The 24,202-nt window shown below is 40.5% G+C and overlaps 2 protein-coding genes across 3 annotated transcripts; one reads left to right on the top strand and one right to left on the bottom strand.

The window, feature by feature from the left end:
* Positions 1-27: 27 nt before the first annotated feature.
* On the top strand, positions 28-5,830 carry LOC117729145 (E3 ubiquitin-protein ligase RNF14-like). 2 transcript variants are annotated; one of them, XM_034529901.1, is made up of 7 exons: positions 28-202; positions 398-528; positions 868-1,755; positions 2,683-2,761; positions 3,070-3,273; positions 3,504-3,712; positions 3,834-5,830. In XM_034529901.1, the coding sequence occupies exons 1-7, from the start codon at positions 49-51 to the stop codon at positions 3,963-3,965; spliced, it is 1,797 nt and encodes a 598-aa protein (XP_034385792.1). In that variant the 5' UTR covers positions 28-48; the 3' UTR covers positions 3,966-5,830. The 2 variants fall into 2 exon arrangements, with proteins under 2 accessions (XP_034385792.1, XP_034385793.1); XM_034529902.1 differs by having other exon boundaries at positions 3,540-3,712.
* A 4,117-nt stretch (positions 5,831-9,947) lies between these two features.
* Positions 9,948-23,276, bottom strand: zmat3 (zinc finger, matrin-type 3). Its single transcript, XM_034530314.1, has 6 exons — positions 23,154-23,276; positions 17,662-18,362; positions 17,439-17,579; positions 16,531-16,690; positions 16,056-16,154; positions 9,948-15,272 (listed from the first exon to the last, which is right to left on the bottom strand). The coding sequence occupies exons 1-6, from the start codon at positions 23,272-23,274 to the stop codon at positions 15,064-15,066; spliced, it is 1,431 nt and encodes a 476-aa protein (XP_034386205.1). The 5' UTR covers positions 23,275-23,276; the 3' UTR covers positions 9,948-15,063.
* Between the last annotated feature and the right edge of the window lie 926 nt (positions 23,277-24,202).

The following is a 24,202-nucleotide window of genomic DNA, read 5'->3' on the forward strand; positions in this document are numbered from 1 at the left end:
AGCTTCTCTGACATTGCGAGTGGAAAGTGGAGCGTGTTGTGACAGGATATGAATGCGGACATAGAGGAGCAGGAAGACGAACTGCTCGCACTCAATAGTATCTTTGATTCCGAGGAGTTCGTCCGGGATGGATCGAAATCTGCCGGAGAATTCCGAATATCCGTAGAGCTGCCTGCGGACTTCACCGTGACTCTGAAAGAAGGTCAATATGGTCTTGTTATTGATATGACAACTGCACAAAACCAGTTCCCCAATTTGCTTGGCATGCGAATTATTATTACAAAAAAAAGTACGATTACAAAAAAATGTATCCAATAAGAAGTTTCGAAAATATTTCACAAGTGTCCAAGAAAGTAAAACAGTAACAATCGAGAATGAAATAGTTATTTTTCCTCAGGTGAAACGCTGAGGCAGTATGATATATCATTCCTTCCACCTTTGCTCCTCACCTTTGAACTACCTGATGACTACCCATCCTCCTCCGCTCCCTCATTCTCCCTCACCTGCAGCTGGCTCACACACATGCAGGTAATCAATAGAAGCCAAGCAATGTGGTTCAATTAAAACGGTATTTGTTGGTTTACAACCTGCCTGGGTCACACACAGAGAGAGAGAGAGAGAGAGAGAGAGAGAGAGAGAGAGAGAGAGAGAGAGAGAGAGAGAGAGAGAGAGAGAGAGAGAGAGAGAGAGAGAGAGAGAGAGAGAGAGAGAGAGAGAGAGAGAGAGAGAGAGAGAGAGAGAGAGAGAGAGAGAGAGAGAGAGAGAGAGAGAGAGAGAGAGAGAGAGAGAGAGAGAGAGAGAGAGAGAGAGATTATTGCAGAGGGTCAATAAAGATTACATCAGTATTTTTGCCCTCACCTCCCACAGCTCTCTGCGCTGGGTGCTCAGCTCATCGATCTCTACCAGGCCACAGGAGGCGCTGTGGTGCTCTTCTCCTGGGTACAGTTTCTTAAAGAGGATGCCCTCAGGTTCCTGGACATCCATGCTCTGTTGGAGCTCCCCTCTGACGAACACAGCACCCAGTATGATAGCCTGGACTCATTAAATGCTGCACTCTCAGAACCAAAGAATAATCAACAGTCAGGACCCACATATCGCCAAGATTGTAATGCCGTAGATCTTTGGAAAGCAGACCTCTCCGCACCGTCTTTGGAAGTTGAGCATCCGACAGGGATTCTTGCTGATGGCCAAGATCCTTCAACCTCAGACTGGAGAAATACAGACTTGAGGGAGGCTGAGCGAACCCTTCACGCCTCAGAGTTTAAGAATGATCTGTCCACAGTGGCAGGCAAATCAAAGCGTCTTCCATCTGCTTCGTCAGATCAAAGTGTTCAGGAAGATGTCCTAAATGATGGAGATGTGTCAGCCCCATTGTTACTTCCTCCTGGGTCCTCAGACCCACTGGGTCCAAGTAAACAAGGAGCTGCTTTCCTGCCAATCCACCCAAGAGAATCCCCTCAGAATGAAGGCCAAACACGCGCTGGCCTCTCGCTGACTCCGTCACAAGCTCTCCTGTCCCAGCTCCTGATCTATAATGCGGCTCAGACACAGAAAGCATTTTCCGCCACGGTGTTTGACTGTGGTGTGTGTTTCGTGGGCTTGCTCGGTTCAGACTGTGTCCAGTTGCCCGAGTGTGGCCACATCTTCTGCAAGGTCTGTCTCACCAAGTTCTGCACACTCCAGATAACAGAGGGCAACATCAAGGCCGTCAGCTGTCCTGAGGCGGACTGCTCTGCCACCCCGACACCTTCACAGGTACAGTCTCTTCTCCCTGCCAAATACAGCTCCTTTCTGAATCTCTTATTGGGGCTTTTTTTGTGACTTCAGGATGCAAAATGAGTGTTTGACTACTGTGCTGAAAGTACTTTGATCCTTAACTTAAAGGGACAGTGTGCAGGGTTTGGTGGGATCTAGCATTGCAGTTGCAGATTGCATCCAACTGAATACTCCACAAGCATATCAGATACACTACCGTGGCCTTCAGGTAATGTAAAAATGTGGGAGGCTCACTTTAAAGTCATTGTTTGGTTTGTCCGTTCTGGGTTGCCGTAGAAACATGGCGGTGACTACGGTCTGTAGAATATGTGAAGACTATTATACTCCATTCCTAAATGCTACACACTTTCCCTGTGAAAGTAGCAATACTAAAGTTTTTTAAATCCATTACAAGTAAAAAGCCTTACAGAGGTCTTACTTAAAAGTAAAAATACTCATTGTGCAAAATGAAGTTATATTATTATTGATGGTTTGACATGTAAGTATTGTTTTAATGCTGCTGACGCACATTTTAGCTACTTTTTTATACACTGTGTTGGACATTTTCATCTAAACAATGCATAGTATTTTGTAAGATGATGTTTGTGTAATTATTTTTAAATCTATAAGCAACAAGTTCACTATAATAATACATGCAGTGGAGTAGACAATACAATATTTTACGGTAAAATGTATTCAAATAAAAGTATGAAGTATCATAAGACAGAAAGTACCCCAAAAACTGTACCGATGTACAGAGTTACTTTCCACCACTGGAGATGTAGATGTTGATTTCTGTTTTCTAAATTTCTGCAGCCACACCTTTGGCTTTTCTCACATGCATTTGTGTTGTTACTTATGCCTATATGCAGAGAAAGTGTACACCAATAAACACGTCATTCAACACATGTCTGCCATGTGTGGTAGGTGAAGTGTCTGGTAGGGGAGGAGCTGTTCAGCCGCTATGACCGTCTCCTGCTACAATCTACTCTCGACCACATGGCTGGTATGTTTACCCTATATTCCTGTTCAACTGAGGATCTATTCAAAACCCTGATACATCAGAATGACCAGAGTTAAGAATATAGCAATTTCCCTCAAGAAGTCAAAGAATTTGATATTTATTTTCAGTGCATAAAAACATTAAAAAGTATATATTATATAAAGCATGTGATTTATTTGTGCTTTTTTTTTTTTGACACACCCTTATAAATATAAACAAAATAAATTTGATATTGGGTTAATGGAGGTAGACTGGGTTGAGTTCGTGGAGGTATCTGTGCTCATGTCTCTTCTTTCCTACCCTCCTCGTAGATGTGGTGTACTGTCCTCGGCGTGTTTGTGGTTCGGCCGTTATTGTGGAGAAATCCAGTGCTGCAGCACAGTGCTCTGTGTGCAGCTTTGCCTTCTGTGTCGCTTGCAAGAAGACCTACCATGGAACAGATAACTGTTTGGGAAAGAGGAAAACGAAAATATGGGAAGCACAGCAAGCCAATGTGGACCTGCCACAGTCACAAGGTACAAGCATACGAGTGCACGCTTGGCTGTATTTTTGTGTTTTTAAAAATTGTAACAAAACTCCTTGTATGTGTTGAATGCAGACTTCATCATTTGTAAGTAGTGACTAAAGCTGTCAATTATTGTAGTTCATTTTTAAAAAGTCTAAAGTAAAGTATCTCAAATGTGTAAATAAGTTCAGTACTTGAGTGTGCCTCGTTACATTCGACCACTGGTTGGTGTGGATGCAGATGTGCATCTGAAGCGGTGCTCTGATTGTGCCTCAGAGGGGCTGAGTGCTCTGTGGGACGACTATGCCAGTGGCAGCAAGCAGAGGCAGCGCCTCCTGGAGAGCAGGTACGGCCGCAGTACAATGCGGGCCACTGTGGAGGAGTGTCTGAGTGAGGACTGGATGGCCTTCAATAGCAAGAACTGTCCTCACTGCTTTTGGAAGATACAGGTATTCACCGATCTGCACTAATTTGCACACAAACACACACAGAAAGATTATAATAATGTGCGGACTGTTTCCGGCCACCGGCCTTACGTAATGCATTATGTTGTTGTGTTGTGTGTTGTAGAAGAACGGAGGATGTAACATGATGACGTGCTCTCAGTGCGGACAGCTGTTCTGCTGGTCCTGCCTCACCAGACTGCCATCCCATCGCGCAGGCAAACACTTTGAGAATGGTCTCTGCTATCAGTACCAATAGGCCCTCTTCACAGCTGCCATTTTGACATGTCATATCGGGGTAAACACTGGTTTAATAGGTTTAATACAATGAATTATGGTCCCGTTCTTTTTAGTGTGTCACAGTCGTTCCAGTGAGCGAGCATGCACAATACCAGGACTAAATACCACTTAAATTACACAGGTACAGAATTAATGTGATTAATTACAAAGACATGTCAAAGAGGCTTCTGGGTAAAGGGCCTGTACTGCCCAATCTTGTGCTCCAAGCCCCCCTTACTGCTGGCCACTGGCCGCCAGCCATGGAGGCGAAGAAGTAAACAAGTGTTGCACATGGTATGTTGTGTTCAGTTCAGTTCGATTTTTAAGTGCACCTTAAAAAAATACCTGACAATGCACATCAGTGCTGATTTTAAGAAAAATAAATATGCAAATAGTATAAAAGAAACACACGATGTGGAGCATGTTGCCAAATAGTTATCATCTTAACACAGTTTAAATCTGCCAGTAGTGGAAGAAGTACTCAGCTCTAAATCCATAATCACTTATTTCATACATCATTGTAATGAAAATCTGAAGCTGCAAAGTAACTATTAACAAATAAATTTAGCGGTGCAAAAAGTACATTTGTTTCCAAAGTCTGGTGGTGTATAAAGTAGCACAATATGGAAATAATCACGTAAAGTACCTCATAACTTTATTTCAGTACAATACTTGAGTAAATGAACATTGTTCCACCACTAGAATTCAGTACACTATAAATATTATAGGCTTTTGCTACAGATGCGCCAACTAATATGTATGTCACAATTCATACTAAAAAGCCCAAAACACATACAAATACTAATTTCTACTGAGCCTTTACAGTCTTTACAAAAGCACAGCACTTATATTACTGTGTCTCGACCAGTAGAGGGTGCTAAATAACAAGAATGACAAAACAGTTTGGTAACTTTACAAGAGATCCCTTTTAGTCAATGCACTTTTTATTAAAAAAACATACTTCATCATTCACTATTGAATAATCGGACAATACATTAGTGAAAACTGTGATGAGACATGCATGCTTGCTGGTCTAGATGCAAAATGAATAATCTATTAAAGGAAATCACCAAGTGTACCAAAGCCACATTTCATATATGATTATTGTACCTAACGGTTCTGCAACTGATTCTCATTTGTTTTATCAGTCGACCAATTATTTATTGGATTCATTGATTAATAGTTTGGTTTACTGAAAACAGAAACTAGTAAAAAGGGCCAATCATAGGTTGTCTGCCCGACAGTCTTTCCCCAAACATATTATTTACTTTGTTTACTAAGAAAACAAATAGATATTCACATTTGAGAGGCTGAAACCAGGTAGGTTATGCTTAAAAAAATACTTCAACAATTAATGGAGTATGGTTGCGGTTTACCTTTCTGTTAATCAACTTATTGATTGAGGAAATAATCGTTGCAGCTCCAGTACCCAAGGTGTCACTTTTTAGAGTCTTTCAACTTCCTATCATGTACTTTATGTCTGTAAAGTATTTTATCTTACAGCCTGTTGTGAATTGTTCTGCAAGAGCTTTAGCCGTGTAAAAACTTAATTGCGATACAGTTCTGAAGTTCTGACACAAAAATATGGTGTACAACTGTAAATGTATAATATTTGGCAACTTGGCAACCTTTCTGCAAGTTTTTTTTGCACTAAAGCCGTTTGCAGATTTGATGATTGATGTATGATTGCACGTGTTTAAAAGAGAATACTTTGTTACTTTTATGTGAGAACTAGTGTTTGACATTCTGTTTTGCATTATTCTGTGTACCATGTGGTTCATTCCTGTACTGCTGCTGTGACATTCAAACCTCCCCCGAGGATAAATAAAGTACCTCTCTATCGAGCTCACCTTTTTTATTTTTCAGCGATTGTCATCCAAGTTAGTAATGTCACGGTAACTTTTGAGCATAGAATCAAAAGTTGAATTACTCTTGTCATAGTCATAGATATGACTTGCAAAGACTGCTGGGAAATAATTTAGCCTCAGAACGTTTAACACGCTATAGGCACTATTCTTCAGAAATGCACAATGAAAACATATTTTAATGAAGCCCTTCAAATGGCACCCTGCAGCTATAGTTGTTTGCTACTTTTTACTCACTGATTGACTTCCTGTTTTTAAATGCCCCTCCCTTCCTCCACTGCTTTGTGTTAACAGTGGAACCAAGACCACTGTTGCTTTCTGAGAAATCTACAGCTGTCTTTCATACAAAGTCAAAAGTACTGTGTGTGTGTGTGTGTTCCGATACAAATCCAGTTTCCACAGAGGGGTCATCTCTTCCTCATAAATGTCTCAACAACTGTTTGCCTTACTGACCGACTGGATAACTGGAATCAGAGAAGTCGGCATTGTGTTTGTGGTTGTCAAGACACTTTTTTTGTGGTACAGGTATAAAAGACAAATGAAAGAAAAAAGCTCTTTAAAAAAGAATAACATCCGGGAGCAAAGCACAGAACTTAAAACCACTTAGAACGTAGAAAGAGCCACTAAACAAAAAATGCAGATCGAAAAAGATTTTACTGCAGTGAATCAAATCAGCCAGGTAGGTGTCAGGTGACAGACCTTTTTAACATTTGGACATTGCAGCAAACACACAGGTGTAACAACAACATTACTAACAGCTGCCTTCCACTTGAACGTCACTGTAATATAGACCTTACTTACTTGACAACATAAACAAAATCTAAATGGGCCCCTTTGTATTTTATTATTGTGTCAATGTGTGTCCATGCAGGAGCTGACAGGAACTGGGACCAATGCGGTTGCTCAAGCAAACAGAATGGCAATGAAAAGGTCATTAAAAGGACATTTTGATGTTGCAATGATTATTTGTGGAACAGCAAAATAACAAATATAAGATATGATAAGTGACAATAGGCTAAATACATTTCTGGAAAGATGCACGATTAAGTAAGTATGCAGTTGCTATCTGAACTAATTGGGCCTCCCCACTGTCCATGTTATGAGTTGTTGAGTGGTTTACCAATGTATTGTTGATGATCTTTTTGCCTGAATATATAAATAATGTATCAATAAAATAATAATATGCCGTGATAATCTGCAAGTGAGAAGAATGTACTCTCTTCAAACTTCTCATTATTGATTTTCAGACGGGCACCTTTCTTTCTTATATACTGTAATATAAAGTGCCCTATATGTTCGAGCAACTGCATGGACCATTTTGTGCTCAGAACTATTGCTAAATTTTTCCAAGCCAATTAAAACCATTGCATTTGTTCAGTCAGCTCTATAGGAAGAGTTCATATTGGTGTGAACCCAGATGATTGTCTATCCTCTGATTCCCCTGGAGTCAGAATCAAACCTGTGTATGTTTCACCAGTGTTTCTGTGAGTAAGCTGCAAGCTTCTTCCACTGAGGAAGACTTTATTTGCCGAGGTATGATTTAATACCGACTTGTGACGCTTATAATGTTACCATGCCATACTTTATAACTGCAGTTATGTCATTTCCCCCCGCTTAGTGTATTTAACCAAACTTTCTGACAGCAAGTAATAGCAACCTGGCTGTGTTTTCTTTAGGGTCGAATTTAGTGATGTGGGGCCGCAGACAAACACAGCGTTGCGTTACTTTCAACCCCTTCTCTAACTGGGAATGATGCTTTTAGCAGTAGTAGAATAATTAAGCCTACTCAAAACTTTCTTTCCGGAGTAAAACTATTTACTATTAATAGTCAAACTAATATTTTTGCACAGAAAATGCCTGCATTGGAAGTGGACTTCAAGTGAAGAGTGAAAGAAAGGCATTATCAGCACAATGTATTAAAATGTATTTAATGTTTGTTCAAAGTGGAGCTTTTCAATTGCAATTCTAATAGTTTGATTTTGTTTCCCAGAAATATTTTATCTGTGAGGTAAATGAGGACCTAAAATGTTTTCTTCTGAAGTAGAAACAGACGGTAAGTAGTATTCAGTTTAGTTGCATATTCTTTAAGTGCATTGGGAGCCTTTTGTAAATATTTTGAGGTACTTATATTTAAATATTCTTCATATATGAACATCATAATAAATGTCTAGCTGTTTGGGCCCTTTTAGAGTGTGTTCACAGGACTCACAGGATGGTAGAGTTACTGCTTTTTGACTCACCAGCCATCCTCAATGCTGGGCCCTCTCCTAATGAGGCAGTACCCTCGACCCTTCAACGGGGTCACAGTGGAAGAGGAGCAAGAGCCTCCTTTATGTTCGGAGGTCTGTTTACTTTTGTGTTTCATAGTCACTGTTTTTGTTCAGATTTTGTTTTGGAGGGCAACAAGCTATGTATTATTTGGTATACGTATGATAGGGTCACAAAACTTGAAAATGATCTATATACTCTAGGTGGAAAAGAATATACTGAAAATTCACTAAAAATTTGGAAGGAGACAGTAACCTTCTGATTTAGCCCTCTTAGACCACAAGGTTTAGACCGGGACAGACAGATAATACTTTTGTACGCTGGAGAGAAAAAAGGAATAACGGCTGTATGTACACTCATAGAGGGAAAAACCTTTAAATCCTTTGAAAAACTTAGAAGACAATTTAATTTAGGAAATGGAGACCTGTTCAGATTTACAGCTAAGACATTTCTATGATACAGAAATTAAAAAAGAAATATCAGCAGTAGGTAATGAAGTGATGGAAGTGTTGACTGGTGCATACAAGCAAACCCCCTCAAAGTTGGTCTCCAAACTGTACAGGAGATTACAAAAACGAAATGGAAAAAACACACTATATGTAAAACTGAAATGGGAAGTAGAACTGAACATTAAACTGTCGAAGAGTGATTGGCATTCCATGTGTAGAATGCAACAAACTTCCACCAGCTCTAGAAGATGAAGGGAATTTGGTTGGAAGAACTTAATCCGCTTTTTCATTATACCCCACACAAAACATAAACAATGGAGTAAAAGAGCAGCCATGCTGGAGAGAGTGTGGGCAGATAAATGCTAACCACTCTCACATGTTCTGGACATGTATAAAAGTTATTCAGACTCTGGAGGAGATCCTATGCTACAAGATTCCAAGGGACCCACGGATTGTGTACCTGGGACTGATACCTGGCGACATAATCAAAAAGAAGGACATCTACCTCTTTATAATCCTGATACTCGCAAGTAAAAAGGCCATCACAAGGAGCTGGTTGAAAAGTGACCCTCCAAGCCTTGGACAGTGGCTGGACTTTGTAGAGGAAATATACTCTATGGAAAAAATGTACTCTCTTCCTAAGGATCAAAGCAGGGTCCCACGAACAACGCTGGGGAAAATGGACTGGATACAAGGGAAAAGATGAGTAATGTTCTCAGCTGACCTGAAAAGAATGGATCACAAATTTCTTTCTTTTTTTTCTCCTCTTTTTCTCCCTTTATCATTTACAATGTTTTGTCGTGTTTTCTTTTGTTCAGTGAAATAAAAAGTTTTAAAAAAACAAAACTACAGCATTACCATCATACGTTCATTTTTTACTGTACTAATACAGAAGTTGGACAGACATAAATGTGCCAGTACTGATGACTGGTGATTACTGGCCAATTCAATCATTGATTTTCATTACTGATTTTCAACCATCCAAAGGCAGAAATCCAAACTTAAACCTGAGCCCACCACATTTCAGGCAATCCGTTCATACGATTTGTGAGAATCCTGCTGACAGGCAAACAAACAAACAAACACACAAACTGCCAGGGGCACAAGAACAGCCTTTGTGGCAGAAGTAATATAATGAGTAAAGCTGCAGTGGAAACTAGGCTATTGAGAGCGTCTCCTCCCTGAGAGCCAATAACAGCATCAGCTCCCAGAGTGGTTATTTCCCCCAGAGCGCTGTGAGCCGAGCCGAGCCGTGGAACGGAACACGAGACACACATTCACTGAAATAATCATCAACTCAGCTTGGTTATTAATATCATCTGCAAGTTTATTCATCTGCCAGAAAACATACACAGCCTCAGTACATCAGTATCTCAGTCGTTTAGGCATCCATCCAGTCAGTCAGTCAGTGGTATATTGGCATCATTGATTAGAGGCACTGAAAGTGTGCTGAGGTCTTCACAGAGGGTCCACCAATATATATTGCTCTGCATGCAGTGCTGTTAGGGTGTTTTGGGACCCCTGACAGAAGATGGAGGTCAAGGGTCCTGAATTCTGTCAGTGTAAAAGACTGACTCAGTCTGTAGACCAGGATACATGGGCTTTCATGTGAGACAAGCCTTACCTATGTTCTGATTGAGTGACATTAGAAATCAATACAGCTGATGTGGACAAGCACTTTCTAAAGATGCAGGAAAAAACAATATTCTCTTCTTTTTCTGGCCAAGAGTTAGATGAGAAAATTGATACCCATCTGTCTGTCCGCTAAGTATGAAGGTGATTAGCTTAGCTTAGCATAAAGACTGGAAGCATGGGGGAAACAGCTTGCCTTGCTCTCTCTTCAGTAAAGAAAATCTGTCAGTTATTCCAGTAGCTTTATGTCGTATCACACAGCCTTCTTCTTCGCAAAGTTTTGACATCTTTGCTGAATACTTTAAGTAAAGAGCGTCCATCTCAGCCAAATACTTGAGCAGGTTGTTTCAATGTGAGGTTGCCAAATAGCTGCACTAAATAACTCCACCTGACACAACAAAGTACAAGAGTGAGATGCAACAAGAATGAATGAGATATATGATAATTAGTAAGCTTTAAACCATAGACTATATATAAAAAGTGGGTGTAGTCATCGTGACGTCACCCGTTGGTTTGTGGAACGCCGTTAAGGACCCTCGAGTTCGTCAATTTCTGCGTCTCTCTTCACTTTTTGCAACCCATGAACGGAAGTTGCCGCTTGGCTCTACACGTGTTGGTTGTCAAATGTTCTTTGCCGTTTCCCCATTTCCAGCCCTTATGCAAAGCTAAGCCAATCACCTCGTGGCTTTAGTGCCACACTGTCGATCTTAATCAATCTTTAATTCACGGCAATAAAATCAGTGTTGCCCATCTGCCCTGGTCTGATCAGTCGAAAAGTGCAACACATGGATAAATATGATACACAGCTATAAAAGCTCCAATTTCTCACCTTGTAAACATTAGGATACAAATTATTGAGAGGTAAATAATGACAATGGTAGCAAACTATTTACCTGAACTAAACAACATAAGGTAGCACACTTTTCTTTATAGTTTTCTTTTATATTTAGTGCTAAATCCTGATTTGTTCCAATGCCTATTAGGAGAATCAGCACAGCCTACAGACATTTCCAAACATGTAAATCTCAGAAAAAGAACACATTCTTGAACGGCATCCTCACTGTCATATTATTCTCTTCAAGGTAGAAACATTTCTACAGTTATTAAGTATGACTTTTCATGCACAAAATAAACCAGATACAACTTATACGGTGCAATATGTAACACTTGTCTGTCATTTGTAACGAAGCACTGCGGTTCAACTTATGGTGCTGAAACACATCAGCATTCAGATATCAGCATTGGTTAATGGCAATGAAACCAATCATTGTCAGTGTGATATAGTTACCAGCTGTTACAGTTATCTAACAAGTGAACACAGTCAGAACAAAGCAAACAGAAACAGTACCCTGGGTATTTTAACGATTTCAGTATATTACCAGACCAAACAACAACAAAACAGTCTTTCCAGAAGCATTAATGCAATCTTATCAATTCCAGTGAACACAGAGCAAATAAATGTGCAGATTGCTGGAGTATTAAATCTATTAACAGTTAATGGCCATATGTGGATGCCATTTTTTCCAGTGGTTTCTTGATTTTGTTGGCTTTCGACTGCTTAAAACATTTGTGCAACCAATGAAGATCCTTAAATGCAGAATGGTGTTTAATTGCAGCAATATCAATCCAAAAATAGTTCTGTTTAAAAGGAGCAGTTTAATGGTGGTTTGGCATGTTTTAGCCCATTACCTACAAATGGTATTCACAATGTTATTTTAGGGTATTTCATTTATTTGTAATTACTGCCTCCTGGGTATCTTGAATCAAATGAAAATACCATTATATTGACCATTTGTGTGTTGTTGTAACAACATTATAATTGTCATAAATACTAGTAATTTGAATCTTGTGAAAGTCTTTGTGTGGCCTCCTCAATTGTCCCGACTCATATAGTGGAGGGCCAGTGATATTTTATATCTTCAACCATTGCTGTGATATAGTCTTTTTTTCCTGAAATACTGGGACACCGTCACCTTGGATGTCAGATAGGCTGATTTGACCTGTTAAGGAACCCAAGAGCAGAAATGTGCTGTTGGGAGCCTATTGACCTCCTACCCCTACAGCGAATAGTGTTTTGTATCCGGTTGCCTCCAAATCTCCATAAAGCACAGTAAAAAACTAATTAGGAAAGGACAAGATAAACTAACTGTCTATTGGAAAAACCTGCTTTAGTGAAAAAATGTTACAAAATATGTTGGGGCCTCTGTAGGTTTGGGGCCGTTGCTCGTCTTGTTCAAAGACACAATCTGACTTGGGAAAAATCAAGCTTTGGTTGTCCAAACAAAGGCCATAACCTGTGCTGAGGGGTCTTAATGAGATACTTTAAGGGGTCCAGAGCCAGTCTAAATACATGACAGGTTGGGAACAAAAAAGGTTTCCAGGCCACTGTCTTAAAGGTTCATTAGGTGACGGCTGTTAGTAGTTTAATAGTTTCCAATCCAATTTCCTCCATTTCGTTGCAGCTTATACAAGGTCTTCAGTAGCTTTATTGGAGCGTGAGCCTGTCAAATCCCTCAACACCACAGTACTTTGTCCTCACAGTGATTTTCTCCTGAGTGTCCTCATGTGTAGGATCAGGTGTGGGGTTGTGCTCTCCAGACAAATATGTGAACAGCTGCCTCTCACCACAGCTAACTAAACTGGGGGGCTGCTTTTTTCCACATTATAACGCTTCTGATTACGTGACCCAAAATGACCTTTGACTGATTAAAAGTTGGAAAAACTAATTTTAAGTGAAACAGGATGCTTTTTTTTCCTCTTTTGAGCAACCACTTGAAAATCTAGTGGGAAAATCCTTTCAAATGCTACATAAAAGGACTTTTGAGGCATGAATAACATAATTTATTTTCTATTTAAAGGTTTAAAGCCACTCAAATCTATTAATAAGTATTTAAACAATGAAGGTTTAGATTCGTTGACCTTGTCATTGTCTTCTTTACTCATTGAGTAAAGTAAGACAGGATAAGTCCAAATGCCTTGTGACTGCACGGTATTTAGCTCAGTCGCACTGAACTGCAACAGATAATCAAATAAACAGAAACATAAAATCTAATTTGATTTTGAGTAAATAACTGATCTTTTCAGGATGGGCTTAACACTAACAAACAGCTAGACCTGGGTCATACATGGTGAAAAACATTCCAAAAACGAAACAACGTAAAAAAAAAGATCTGTCTACAAACCCAGACAAGATCCATGTCACTCCTCTGTAGCCGCTTAACACTGCAGAGAAACCTGGTTAATTAAATGATATGTCTTACAACCAGAAACATCTACGAGCTCAGCTCAAGGTCATTTGCAATGTTCAAACTAATTAGAAGTTTGGAGTTAAATGCTTTTGGCTGCACGCGTCACTTTGAGTTCTCGCTGTGTTTGCACGTTCCCTCCCATCACAGTGCCCGTTTGGCTGTGTTGTGAAGACACAGATTAAGGCTTCAGGAGAAGCCTCAGAGACAGCCTCTAGCATGTGGTCCACCAGCACAGTCAAATGATGAGACGAGCAGCTTTTAACCAGACGGATCAGAGTTACTTTTCCAATGAACAAGGGCATCGTCCGAAGTGGTAGAGAAGGCCGACAGTAAAAACCACACACAAACATACAGTGCTGATGGGTAGACATTCAGACACTCAGTGCACAGTTTGTACAAGATTCCTGATCATTATTAAATAGATTGAGTATTTACAATATTCGCTAGGCTAACATTAACCAAAGAAGCAATATTCTTTGGTTAATAAGCATATTCATGTATATTATCCTATATCTACACCTATAATGACGTTTGAGAATATTTACACAATATTTATGTGGATCTATCTCAAGAAAAGAAAAATCTAGAAAAACCCAATCAATACTGCAGATTATTTTCCACTATTATGTCAAAATGGCTAGCCAAAGTTGACTCCTTAGCCTAGTTATCACTAAAGGCACAAACAAGGCTAACCAGGGTGTAGCCTTCCGCCTGATACACACCAAACAAATTCATGTAACACTGTTTCTACCAGATGATGTTGTTCATTGTGCTTTGTCTTTTTTTAAATGAGCGAATAGTGCTTTGGGTTTTATTACCTGTGTTAGGTTAGACAGATTTATAATGTGTGGCTCAGTGGTCACTACAGTAAGTGGCCCTGAAAGTCCCTGCTGTAGGGCCTGTACAAAAATACCTGGAGGGCTCATTCCCACTCAGGAATTGGAACAAGTCTCACACTGTGTTCTCAGTGGTGATGATTGTTTTTCCAAAGATGAGACTTGTTCCCACCTCAAGTGTTCGCCTCTATTCTTCCTTTTACTTCTACCAACCAGCTCCTCTCTATTGTCCTCATTTTGCATTCTCTCTTAATGCTTGAACCTTCTGCATGTCCCACTCTCTGTGCACCACTAGTCCTCTGCCTGTCACCCGAACAAGCTCAAGATTTACATTCAATTCATTTGCATTCACCTGTATCATTAATCAGAATGCAACCCAGGTGGTGGGTCATAAGGGTAATCTGATTCAGTGCCTAAAAAAACTAAAATAATGGTTTGACTTACTTACTTCTCAAAAACATCCTGTTCTCCGTATTCACGTTGCAGCCCGTTTCAATATTCAGACTGGATTTCAAGAGCAATACCATGGTGAAATAAATCCATCAAATCCAATTATAGCTTCATATCATAACGAGCATTATGTAAAATATGAGGATTTAAAGCGTATTTAAGCGTATATCAAATGAATTGCAACAAGATCTTGAGGCCATTTGGGCTAATCCCTTCACTAAATATGCCCTTCAACCACAAGCTAGCATTTTTGATTTCCTGCACTTTGGCTTTTGTCTCTCCACCTATTCTATCCCACTGTGATCTGTCTTTTCTCCACTCTTGTTTCTCTTAGCTGTAGCCAAGGTTTTCCATTTCGTGGCGGTATCTCAACTCGGACACTTTTGCTTTGTGCTGCTTGCTCTCCAGATGCTGCCTGAAGTCGGCCTCCTGCTCGGCTCCGCAGTTGCACATGGAGCAGTAGAACTGTCCGCTGGGAGTCACACACATGGCCAAGTCCCTGGGGATGCGCTGCCTCGGTCTGGGGTTGTAGTACGGCCCTGGAGCGAGACAAGCAGGAGAGAAGAAGTCAGCTGGAGCCACACATTCATCATGACAGCTGGCGGGTTATGTTAACGTTGGACTAATGGTTGGCAAAGGGCCATTCATTAATCCATTAATGGTGTAGGCTACTGAATACAATGTCAGAAAATTGTAAAATGAATATTATTTAGCAGTCCCAAACCCAAACATATTAAGTTTAAAATCATACAAAACCTTTCAGCCAGTCAGTCAGCCCACCACTGTGGTCCGGACTGAAATTGATAAATAGTAAGATAGACTCTTACTAGACTCTTACTCATGTTGCTTTATAAATTAAACAATTAATTGATTATTAAAATTAATGAATTGATTATTAAAATGTATTAATTGATTATTAAAATGTATTGATCCACTAGTACGAATTAGATGTTTGAGAATAAACCAGCATCTCACACTTAATTAAAATCTGAGGTGTGTCAAATGGGATTACAACTAGGTTGATCATTGGAAAAAGAGTGTTACCTGTTTGTGTGTGCGTGTTACACAGTAGAAAAATGAAAAGGAGAGAGAGATTTATTTATTTTTTAAACAGAGAGAAGGCAACTACAGGAGAGAGTGGAGCTATTTTGGGATTTGCCCATCAAATTGTTGTGTGTGTCTGACATAGCGAACAATGGCAAGAAAGAAAACTGAAGGTAGCTTGTTGTAGCTTCTTTGTATTTCATGACAGTTTAACATCACCTTTTAAAAATTAAGAAACAGTTTTTAAGCCTCATTTTTATTCATTGTTAATATTTTACCTGGCATGGAAGCAGGTACCTGTGGACTGCGGCGGTTTTTCACCAGTGTGTATTCACTGCCATCTTTTCTGTTTCTTCTCTGGGCCGCCTCAATGCTGCCTTCCCTGAAACAGGCAGAGTCGGAGTCCAGATCACTTTAGTTGGGATCAAAAGGTGAGAAGACAGTCTGTTTGGTTTTTACAAGTTTAGCCTGGCTGGTTTGGAAATAAAGCCCAAACCGTGCATGTTTAAGTTTGGGGTAACTTAACCTGGGTAGACAAATACTTTATACCTTTTTGGATCATTCAGATTTACACGAATGAACAGGAATAAAGCCAAAATATAACTACATTTAATTACATATATCTTTCTGAGCTGCCTTTAATTAAGTTGTTGCTTCCAGGGGATCTGCAAGACAAATGCTAAAACAACACAGCAATAAAGGCGAGGCCTCTGAATGCTCCAAAAGGTTTCTCTACTTAAACCTACATGTTACTGGAGTTCTGTTGGGCCTCAGCGAGCCGTAGTTTCTTGGCGTGGTTCTTGCCCTGGTAGTGGGCCTGTGCAACGGCCAGTGAACTGAACGAGGCATCACACAGCTTACAATAGTCATTCTCTGTGGCCAAGATGACCCGGGTTGCTCCCTTATACTGCGCCTGCAGACACAGGACAAAGCAGTGCAGTGTATTTACTGAGAGGAGTTAGGGAGTAAACAGTGAGGAAAAGAAGGAATACATTTCTAGAAATCACATCCATGTCAATAATCATATTGTTAGGGAATGAGGGTAAGATAAGATGAACACATTATATATATATATATTTTTTTTAATTTTTTTTTAGGCTTATTAGGTAACAAAGTTGTTACCAAACAGCAATATACACATTCAGCAGTGACGTTTAGAGTTGTATTTCTGGCTGCCTGAGGTAAGTCCATATATATAAAATACGGTCAATCAAAACAGTAAAGTTGTGGGTCAGACAGCTAAACTACAAGCTGAAACTGTGAAAAAAAGGTCTGTAAAACAGAGGGGAGCTGCAGATTCAGATGATGAATCTCTGTAGGTTCATCTCTACAAAGGACCCCTTTCAAATTGTCATATTATTTTCACATTGTCAATTGATACACAACGCTATTGATTACAGCAATATTTTCATCAAAGAAAATTTAACATTGCAACAGAAATGTATTACATCATATTTTCATTTACTAGTAAATTGTTCAGTGTTGAGCAGATGATGTGAGATTTCACTGAGTGGAAAAAGAGTGACTGTAATATATTCCTCAAAGGTAAACTACCTCTATCGGCAGACTAGTCCCTTCAGCAGCAGTACACCCACTTCCTCATCTAAAACTGTAACATTTAGGGAGATTGGTGCTGCGTTGCTGCGTTGCTTGTATCTGACCTGCCTGCCTGCGTCACTGTGGTTTGATCCTGAGCAGACAGAAGTCTGGCCATTCGCCTCGAGGACTTCTGGGATCCTGATCGCTGGAGGCTGTTGACTGCCAGCGTAGAAATTTCTTAGCTTTTTACTGTGGTTCTTCCCCTAGACAGACACATCAGGAGCATTTTGTATTCATGTATGTATCTTAATATGTGACATGTTTTGTATTTGTTTTTCTACTGACCTGGTAGTGAGCCTGTGCCTGCTGAGCAGAGTTGAGGGTAACGTTGCAGAGTTTACAGTACAGTGGTTTACACAGTTCCCCCAACCCCGGAGAGTCTTCCTGCTCATCCATCCCCAGCAAAGATCCCTCATCCTGTGACTGCTCGCTGGCCAGGGCTGCCTGTCCCGGGAGAGGGCCGGGGATTAAGCAGGACATTGGGGGCATTGGGGGCAGGTGGGAAGGGTCTGGACCTGGAGCATGAGGGGAGGACATGGGGTTGGGAGGGAGGGGGAATCGACAGACTCCAGGTGGGGGCACCAGTGATTGTAAAGGGTTCAGAGGTGGAGGCAGCAATGGTTGTATGAGGTCCATGGTGGGAGGCACTATTGCTTGGGTGTGATCTACAGGTGGAGGACCCAAGTTGTGTGCCATTGGTGGGGGACCCAGTGGCTGAGCCATTGGAGGGGGTCCTAAGCTGTGCGATAGAGTAATGGGAGGATGTCTTAACGTGTGAGTAGCAGGCATAAGCGGGGGACATAGGGTCTGGGTAGGAACCATTGTCGGGGATCCAATTGCCTGAGCAGGGGCAAGGGGTGGTGGTCCGAGAGGTTGCCTAGGCACCATTGGCGGAGGTCCCAGCCTGTGCAGAGAGTCCATGTGGTGGAAAGGCTGCTGGGGATGGCTGAAGAGACTCAGAGGGGGCTTCAACATGGTCTCTGGGCCTGTGGACAACAGAGGCATTTACACATTAAATTTATAGAAAGGGGCAGATATTACAAATCAAAGAGAATTCTTACAAAGAAATTCAGTAACCGTGATGTGTTAGGCAGTGTTGTGTGGACATTCAAGAAAACTAGAAAGCATTCAGCCTGTTCAGGTTTGGTTGGCTTGTCTATTACTTTGGTCCAGATTGAAATATCGCAGCAACTATTGGATGGATTGACATGAGATTTAGTATTTAAGGTCCACAGAGGAATAATCACATCAACATTATAATGTATCCAGTTAAATATCTCAATAGCTGCCACAGAATTGGGCACATACATTCTTGGTTCCCAGATAATGTATTTGACTATCTCTGTTGATTCCCTGGCTTTTCCTTCGGCACCACGAGTAGGTTGACATTTGTGATTTTGAGTAAAATGTCTAAACAAATATTGGATGGATTACAATGAATTTTGGTTCAGACATTCAAGTTCCCCTCATGAGGAAATGTTCTCATTTTGGTTCAGCTGTTCAGTGAAAATTAGCAGGCTGAACTGAGATGATACGATGATATGGTAAATAATATACCTTTTAAACATCAGCATATTATAATGTGGCTGTTAGTATTTAGCTCATAGAGCTTTTAGCATGGCTGTAGACACTCAATCTGGTGTGCACCAAAATACACACTGGAGAATATTTGGGCTATACTACAAGGATGAATTCTGCCATGTTGAATGAGTCAAACAATCTATATTTGCTTGTTCAACCAAATTTGTTTGGTCACAAATCTAGTAAAATTGGATGAGATTAGTGAGATTAGTGGAAAAAAGCAAAGACAACCTGGCATGATTTCTTCTAGCAGATTTGTCTTGAAACAAAGGTGCAATTTTGAGTCAATGTCGCAGAGCTCATAAATTGTATAACAAGGAAGTCCTTTATATTGGCATCAGACAAACACTGGGCTCACATTGCTTATCTTTACACTAAATGTCATTGAATTCTCTAAATATGTTTTTAAGATATCCTATAGACTAATAAAGTAAAACAAATACAACACAAATCAAATATCACTTCCTGGCAACGATAAATATTTTCCTTGCATTGGATTAGACTGCTAGGTGTATATCGTCTATTGACAAATCATCAAAAGGACATTGAGATTGTAGCGTAGGATTCCCTTCAACCCGTTAAAGGTAGGCGTTGGGCGCCAGACAGGTGGACAATAGCCCTTCTACCTAAAACCATTGGAGGATTAGCCCGGGTAGTTTGATACCCAAAATGTCCATGACTGACAGAAACACAAATACAGAGTCCGTATATCGTAATCAAATGTGCTCAATCAAAAGTAATTAAACTAAATGATACTAGTCTGTGCTTTTAATTCTCCCTTTCTGCTACAAGATGGAACGTGAGGGAAATTCAATAACCGATGTAGAGTGACATTAAGAGAGGAACATTATTTTTCCTCTGAGCCCCGAGGCTGGAGAGATGTAAAGAGAGGGTTGAATGGAAACACATTCTCAGACAGAGAAGCTTCACACTTCAGTGGGTATCAGAAAGATTAGGCTGAGCCTGCAGCGCCTGCAGTCATGCATACGGGACGTCACATACAACATGCCTGTGCACACACACCCAAAAGAGAGAGACAGTGGCAATAGAAATCCTCAAGCTTGTCTGATCAGAAGAGATCTCAGCCTGAAGTGTGACTGCTCGAATACGCTGATGTAGTGTTAGTGTGTGTGTGTGTGTGTGTGTGTGTGTGTGTGTGTACGTGGTGAGCATGAGGATGTACGTATGAAAAGAACCAGAGAGAAGAGAGAGCATTATATTAAAGAAAGCAATGTGCTGATTTCTATGTGTGTTCACCTGTGCTGCTCTAATGCTCCATTTTCTATGTGTGGTTGTGTGTGTATTGCCACATATATTGTCAGGTCACATATAGGCCAACAGCTGTGTCATAACTCACTGTCCTGGAAGATTTTATCTGGCATTCAATTGGACGCTCAATGGCAGTGATTCGTAGACTCAAAATAACCTCCTGAGGTGTTTGTGTTTCCGATTGCTGTTCCCTGTCGAGTCTGTCCGTCCAGTCGGTGCTGCTGCCGTGTGTCGTCCGGTCTGCCAGACCCTTATGACAAAGGACAAGGCACTGACCTTGTTAAAGTCCTGTCAACTAAGAGATTCTGCCGGGCTGGATGAGTTGACTGCACATTAATATAAATAATTGATGTTGTGCAGCTGTTGCATATACTGTAAATAATATCAGTTTCACACTCATTGGCATTGTGAGAGTTGTTTTGAAATATCATCCTTAATAAGGCTTTTACATTTGCTATTTTGTGGAGCTTTTCATGAGGAGACATTCTTTTGGCATCCGGAAGAAGCAAACCACGATTTATATTTGTGAATTGGACATTGTGAGTGGACGGTCAAAGGAAAGCATCTCTAACAGAACCTCAAACTTCATTAACGAAAGAAGTCTCAGACACAGTGCATTGCAGAAACATCCTTTGACACCTTTTGAACCAAAGATGGAGGCAAAACTAATACACTTTTTTTCTATAACCATTAATAGGTTAAAAGAGGGCCCAATCAAAATAATCATACATATTTACAAAATTCATTGAATGAAACCACCCTGTTGTTGAATTAGACACCTCCGCAATGCTCAACTACCACTATTAACGCCAGCCAGAACGAGATCCACCAATCACATTCCACATACTGCACATTATCAATCTAATCAGCAGAAATCTCATGACAACCCTTCAACCCTGATTGAGACCACCTGCACAGCCGCCCTCAGAAACCTCACCGCTGCAGCAATTATGAGCACAAAGAGAGGCTGAACCTTTTTGCTTGATGTAAAGCAGTCCGAGGTACGCATTGTGCGACTCCAAAAGAGATGACTAACATAACATGACTAACATGCATGTCCTACATGTCACTTAGAATGTAAGGTAAGCTTGAAGATGTTGCTGTCGACATGTTTTCCCATCACTGCCTCCCCACGTCTTAAACTCCTGCTCATGCTACCTTGTGTACAACTACTTTTCATCAGGATTTCATGGAGCCTTTGCTGTGCACGGAAACAGAACAGGGCTGTGTTACCTTTCCATAGTTTTAAGCTCGATAAGCCACGGTCAGGTTTGTGCCCAGACTCAGATTCAGGGCCACAAAGTGCATTCTGCAGAGCTGCAGCACACATACATGTACACAGCAGTGGAACTTGCTGCAATATCAAAGACAAACGCCGTTTTGCTTTTGAGGACACTTTGCAAGTCAAAATCAGGCTTCTGTAATGTTGCTCTGAAGCAGAAGGCAGGTTGAAAACACATCATATCTGTGAGGCTATATTGATCTCATAGTCTCAAAAGAATCAGCCAGAGTTGGAAAAAAAGTAAACTTCCTGATAAGTTGTTTATTAGTTCATCACTTGTCAGATATTTTTGAGAGTGATGAAACAATTCTTGGTTTTAGAACCACGCCACAAAAGAACTCCTGTCCTGGAGTCTGTTAATATCATGGCCTCCACTGAGAATCTCTAAATAGGCCAAGTCTTCATGTTCTCTAGAGTTTTCTCTTGCTGAACTGTCTTGTGTCACATCAATTATGGAGCAATGAGAAGCACATGCCTCCTGCACTTCAGACAACCGCAGAAAGCAGCAAAGACTACATACATCTTAGTGTACTTTGCAATTTACTCACTGTACCTTTACAATAAAGCCGACCTTCCACTTTTACAGTAGCACTAAATGTTTGATTGTCTTTCATAATAATTGAGATGAAGTGAGGAGTATACTCATGCAAAGACTCTGACCACCAGTCACCTAGTCTATGCATTAGGCTGCTATTACTATATCAATTATTATTCATCCTTAAAGAAAAGAACTATAGACATCTAATTTCGTAATGCATACTGACAAAAGCCCATCACAAGTTACCAACTTGTGTATTTTGGCAGAAAGAAAGTTAGACAATCGAGTGGTATTCAATTGGTAATGATATAAACATAACACCTCCTCAGATTTGTCTAATGACATAAATGATTGATAGTTTACCAAATGTTTCATAAACTTCCAATCAATTACCATGACTTCCACTAACTTCCATCTGATACTTTATGCAGTCTATGCATTTATGACGGTAGTTTAATGGCAGGGCTATTAGATGGATTGATCAGTCTCATGCTGTACATCTGGATTATCTGTGTGGCGACATGACAAGTATCACACATGCTGGCCTCAGGTCCTTAAAAAAACAACCAGGAACACTTATGTTATCATCATATGAGGTGCAATGAAGGAACTCTCACTGTGTATTTGCCACATGGCATCATCATCAGCATCATCATCTGTGCAGATGAAGCAATGCAGTCAGGGAGCAGGAGCGAGTCAGTCTATTTCTTCACATGCTCTGACAACCACTTGATCGACTGCCATACCCAAGAGATGAAAGGGAACATTACATTGAGGCTATTTACTGTTTCAAATTACAGTCCGACATCAGCACAACCCTGGAGTCTCTCTGGAGCTCTCTGAAGGCACAAGAGATCATTCGAGTATCTTGACAACCTCAGATTTTGCATCGCAGCATTCATGCTTTGTAAGCTAAACAGAATGATGACTGGTGCAACCCTCTACATGCCTTTATGATAATGACAGCATCACCAGGGTAGCCGGTGGCAACATCCACCTTCCTCATCTGCACATTTCTCTGGCTAGATGTTCTCCATCCCTGCACAATTAGTGCAAAAGACTGCTGACAGTCAGAAGGGAGATCATGTATGGCAAGCCTCTCCTTACCTGGCAACCGGGCAAGATAATGGCTGCTGTCACCGTAGCTGACAGGCGGCGAAGTGTAATTTCTGCAGTAATCCGCACTCTGGTAGTACGCTGCATCCCCGTTCTTCAGCTGCAGCGCCATCATCGCAGGCGCATCCCTTTGCCAACTTCTTCTCTCCAAAAAAACAGACGACCAGGCCGGATGGTAGTCTCTACCACACGCTCAAGACACAGGATCACAACGGAGGGGTATTTCAAAGAGGAGAGCGAAATACAGAACGCGTCAGTCAGTGACAATACGTGTTAAATGCACAACATGTAAACACAGTGCGTTTTTGGCTTCTCATTAAAGGTCGACAAAGACGTATTCTGTTTTTTAAAGAAAAAGACCCTGTCGAGGATCTCCCCCCCCCCATTCTTTTTTGGTACAGTCCGTTTCCGATGGCACCGCTGCTGATTTGCATTGGTGGCAATCATGACACATTGTCTAAATAGGTTACACTTCTGTGGTGCCCCCTGATAACCTGTGTTTGTCTATTTATGAGTCTCAAATCATCAGGGGAAAAGGCCGGGATAGTGTTGCTGCAGTTGTCAAGAAGGAATTTAACCTGGATGAAACGGGAAAACGTATTGAAAGTGTGTTTATTGTTATTACTTTTATTGTTGTTAGTAGTATTACTAACATATTTGATCGTATCATTGCCTACTACACTATCATTACCTTTTTGTAATATTTGCAAGTCAGTCTTTGAGTTAAGACTTTTTTTTTCTTACCTATATATGTTTACATGTTAATATTATGTTATTATTATAGTGTGGGTATATTTACATGTTGCCTATATTGGTATTCTGTATATAACTGCAATGTATTATATTTAGGCCATTACATATTGTTATATATTATTCATAATATGTATAGCACATACACTGAAGCTACGGGCTGTTTACAAGTCACTGCTGTACTTCAATTAAGATTGCAGGGTTTAAATGCAATATTTTAATTTCATTTTAATTTTATCTGATTTAAATGGTCATATTTCTCTTTTCATAACTCTATAGCCTGTCTTTTT

Source organism: Cyclopterus lumpus, chromosome 4, assembly GCF_009769545.1.
Source record: "Cyclopterus lumpus isolate fCycLum1 chromosome 4, fCycLum1.pri, whole genome shotgun sequence".
NCBI lineage: Eukaryota > Metazoa > Chordata > Actinopteri > Perciformes > Cyclopteridae > Cyclopterus > Cyclopterus lumpus.

Coding starts and splice junctions, on each gene's coding strand:
- LOC117729145 (XM_034529901.1), top strand. CDS start 49: ATGAATGCGGACATAGAGGAGCAGGAAGACGAACTGCTCGCACTCAAT. Junction 203..397: donor CACCGTGACTCTGAAAGAAG/GTCAATATGGTC, acceptor ATTTTTCCTCAG/GTGAAACGCTGAGGCAGTAT. Junction 3,274..3,503: donor GGACCTGCCACAGTCACAAG/GTACAAGCATAC, acceptor GTGTGGATGCAG/ATGTGCATCTGAAGCGGTGC.
- zmat3 (XM_034530314.1), bottom strand. CDS start 23,274: ATGGCGCTGCAGCTGAAGAACGGGGATGCAGCGTACTACCAGAGTGCG. Junction 17,580..17,661: donor AGGCACAGGCTCACTACCAG/GTCAGTAGAAAA, acceptor GTGTCTGTCTAG/GGGAAGAACCACAGTAAAAA. Junction 16,155..16,530: donor TGAGGCCCAACAGAACTCCA/GTAACATGTAGG, acceptor GTTTCAGGGAAG/GCAGCATTGAGGCGGCCCAG.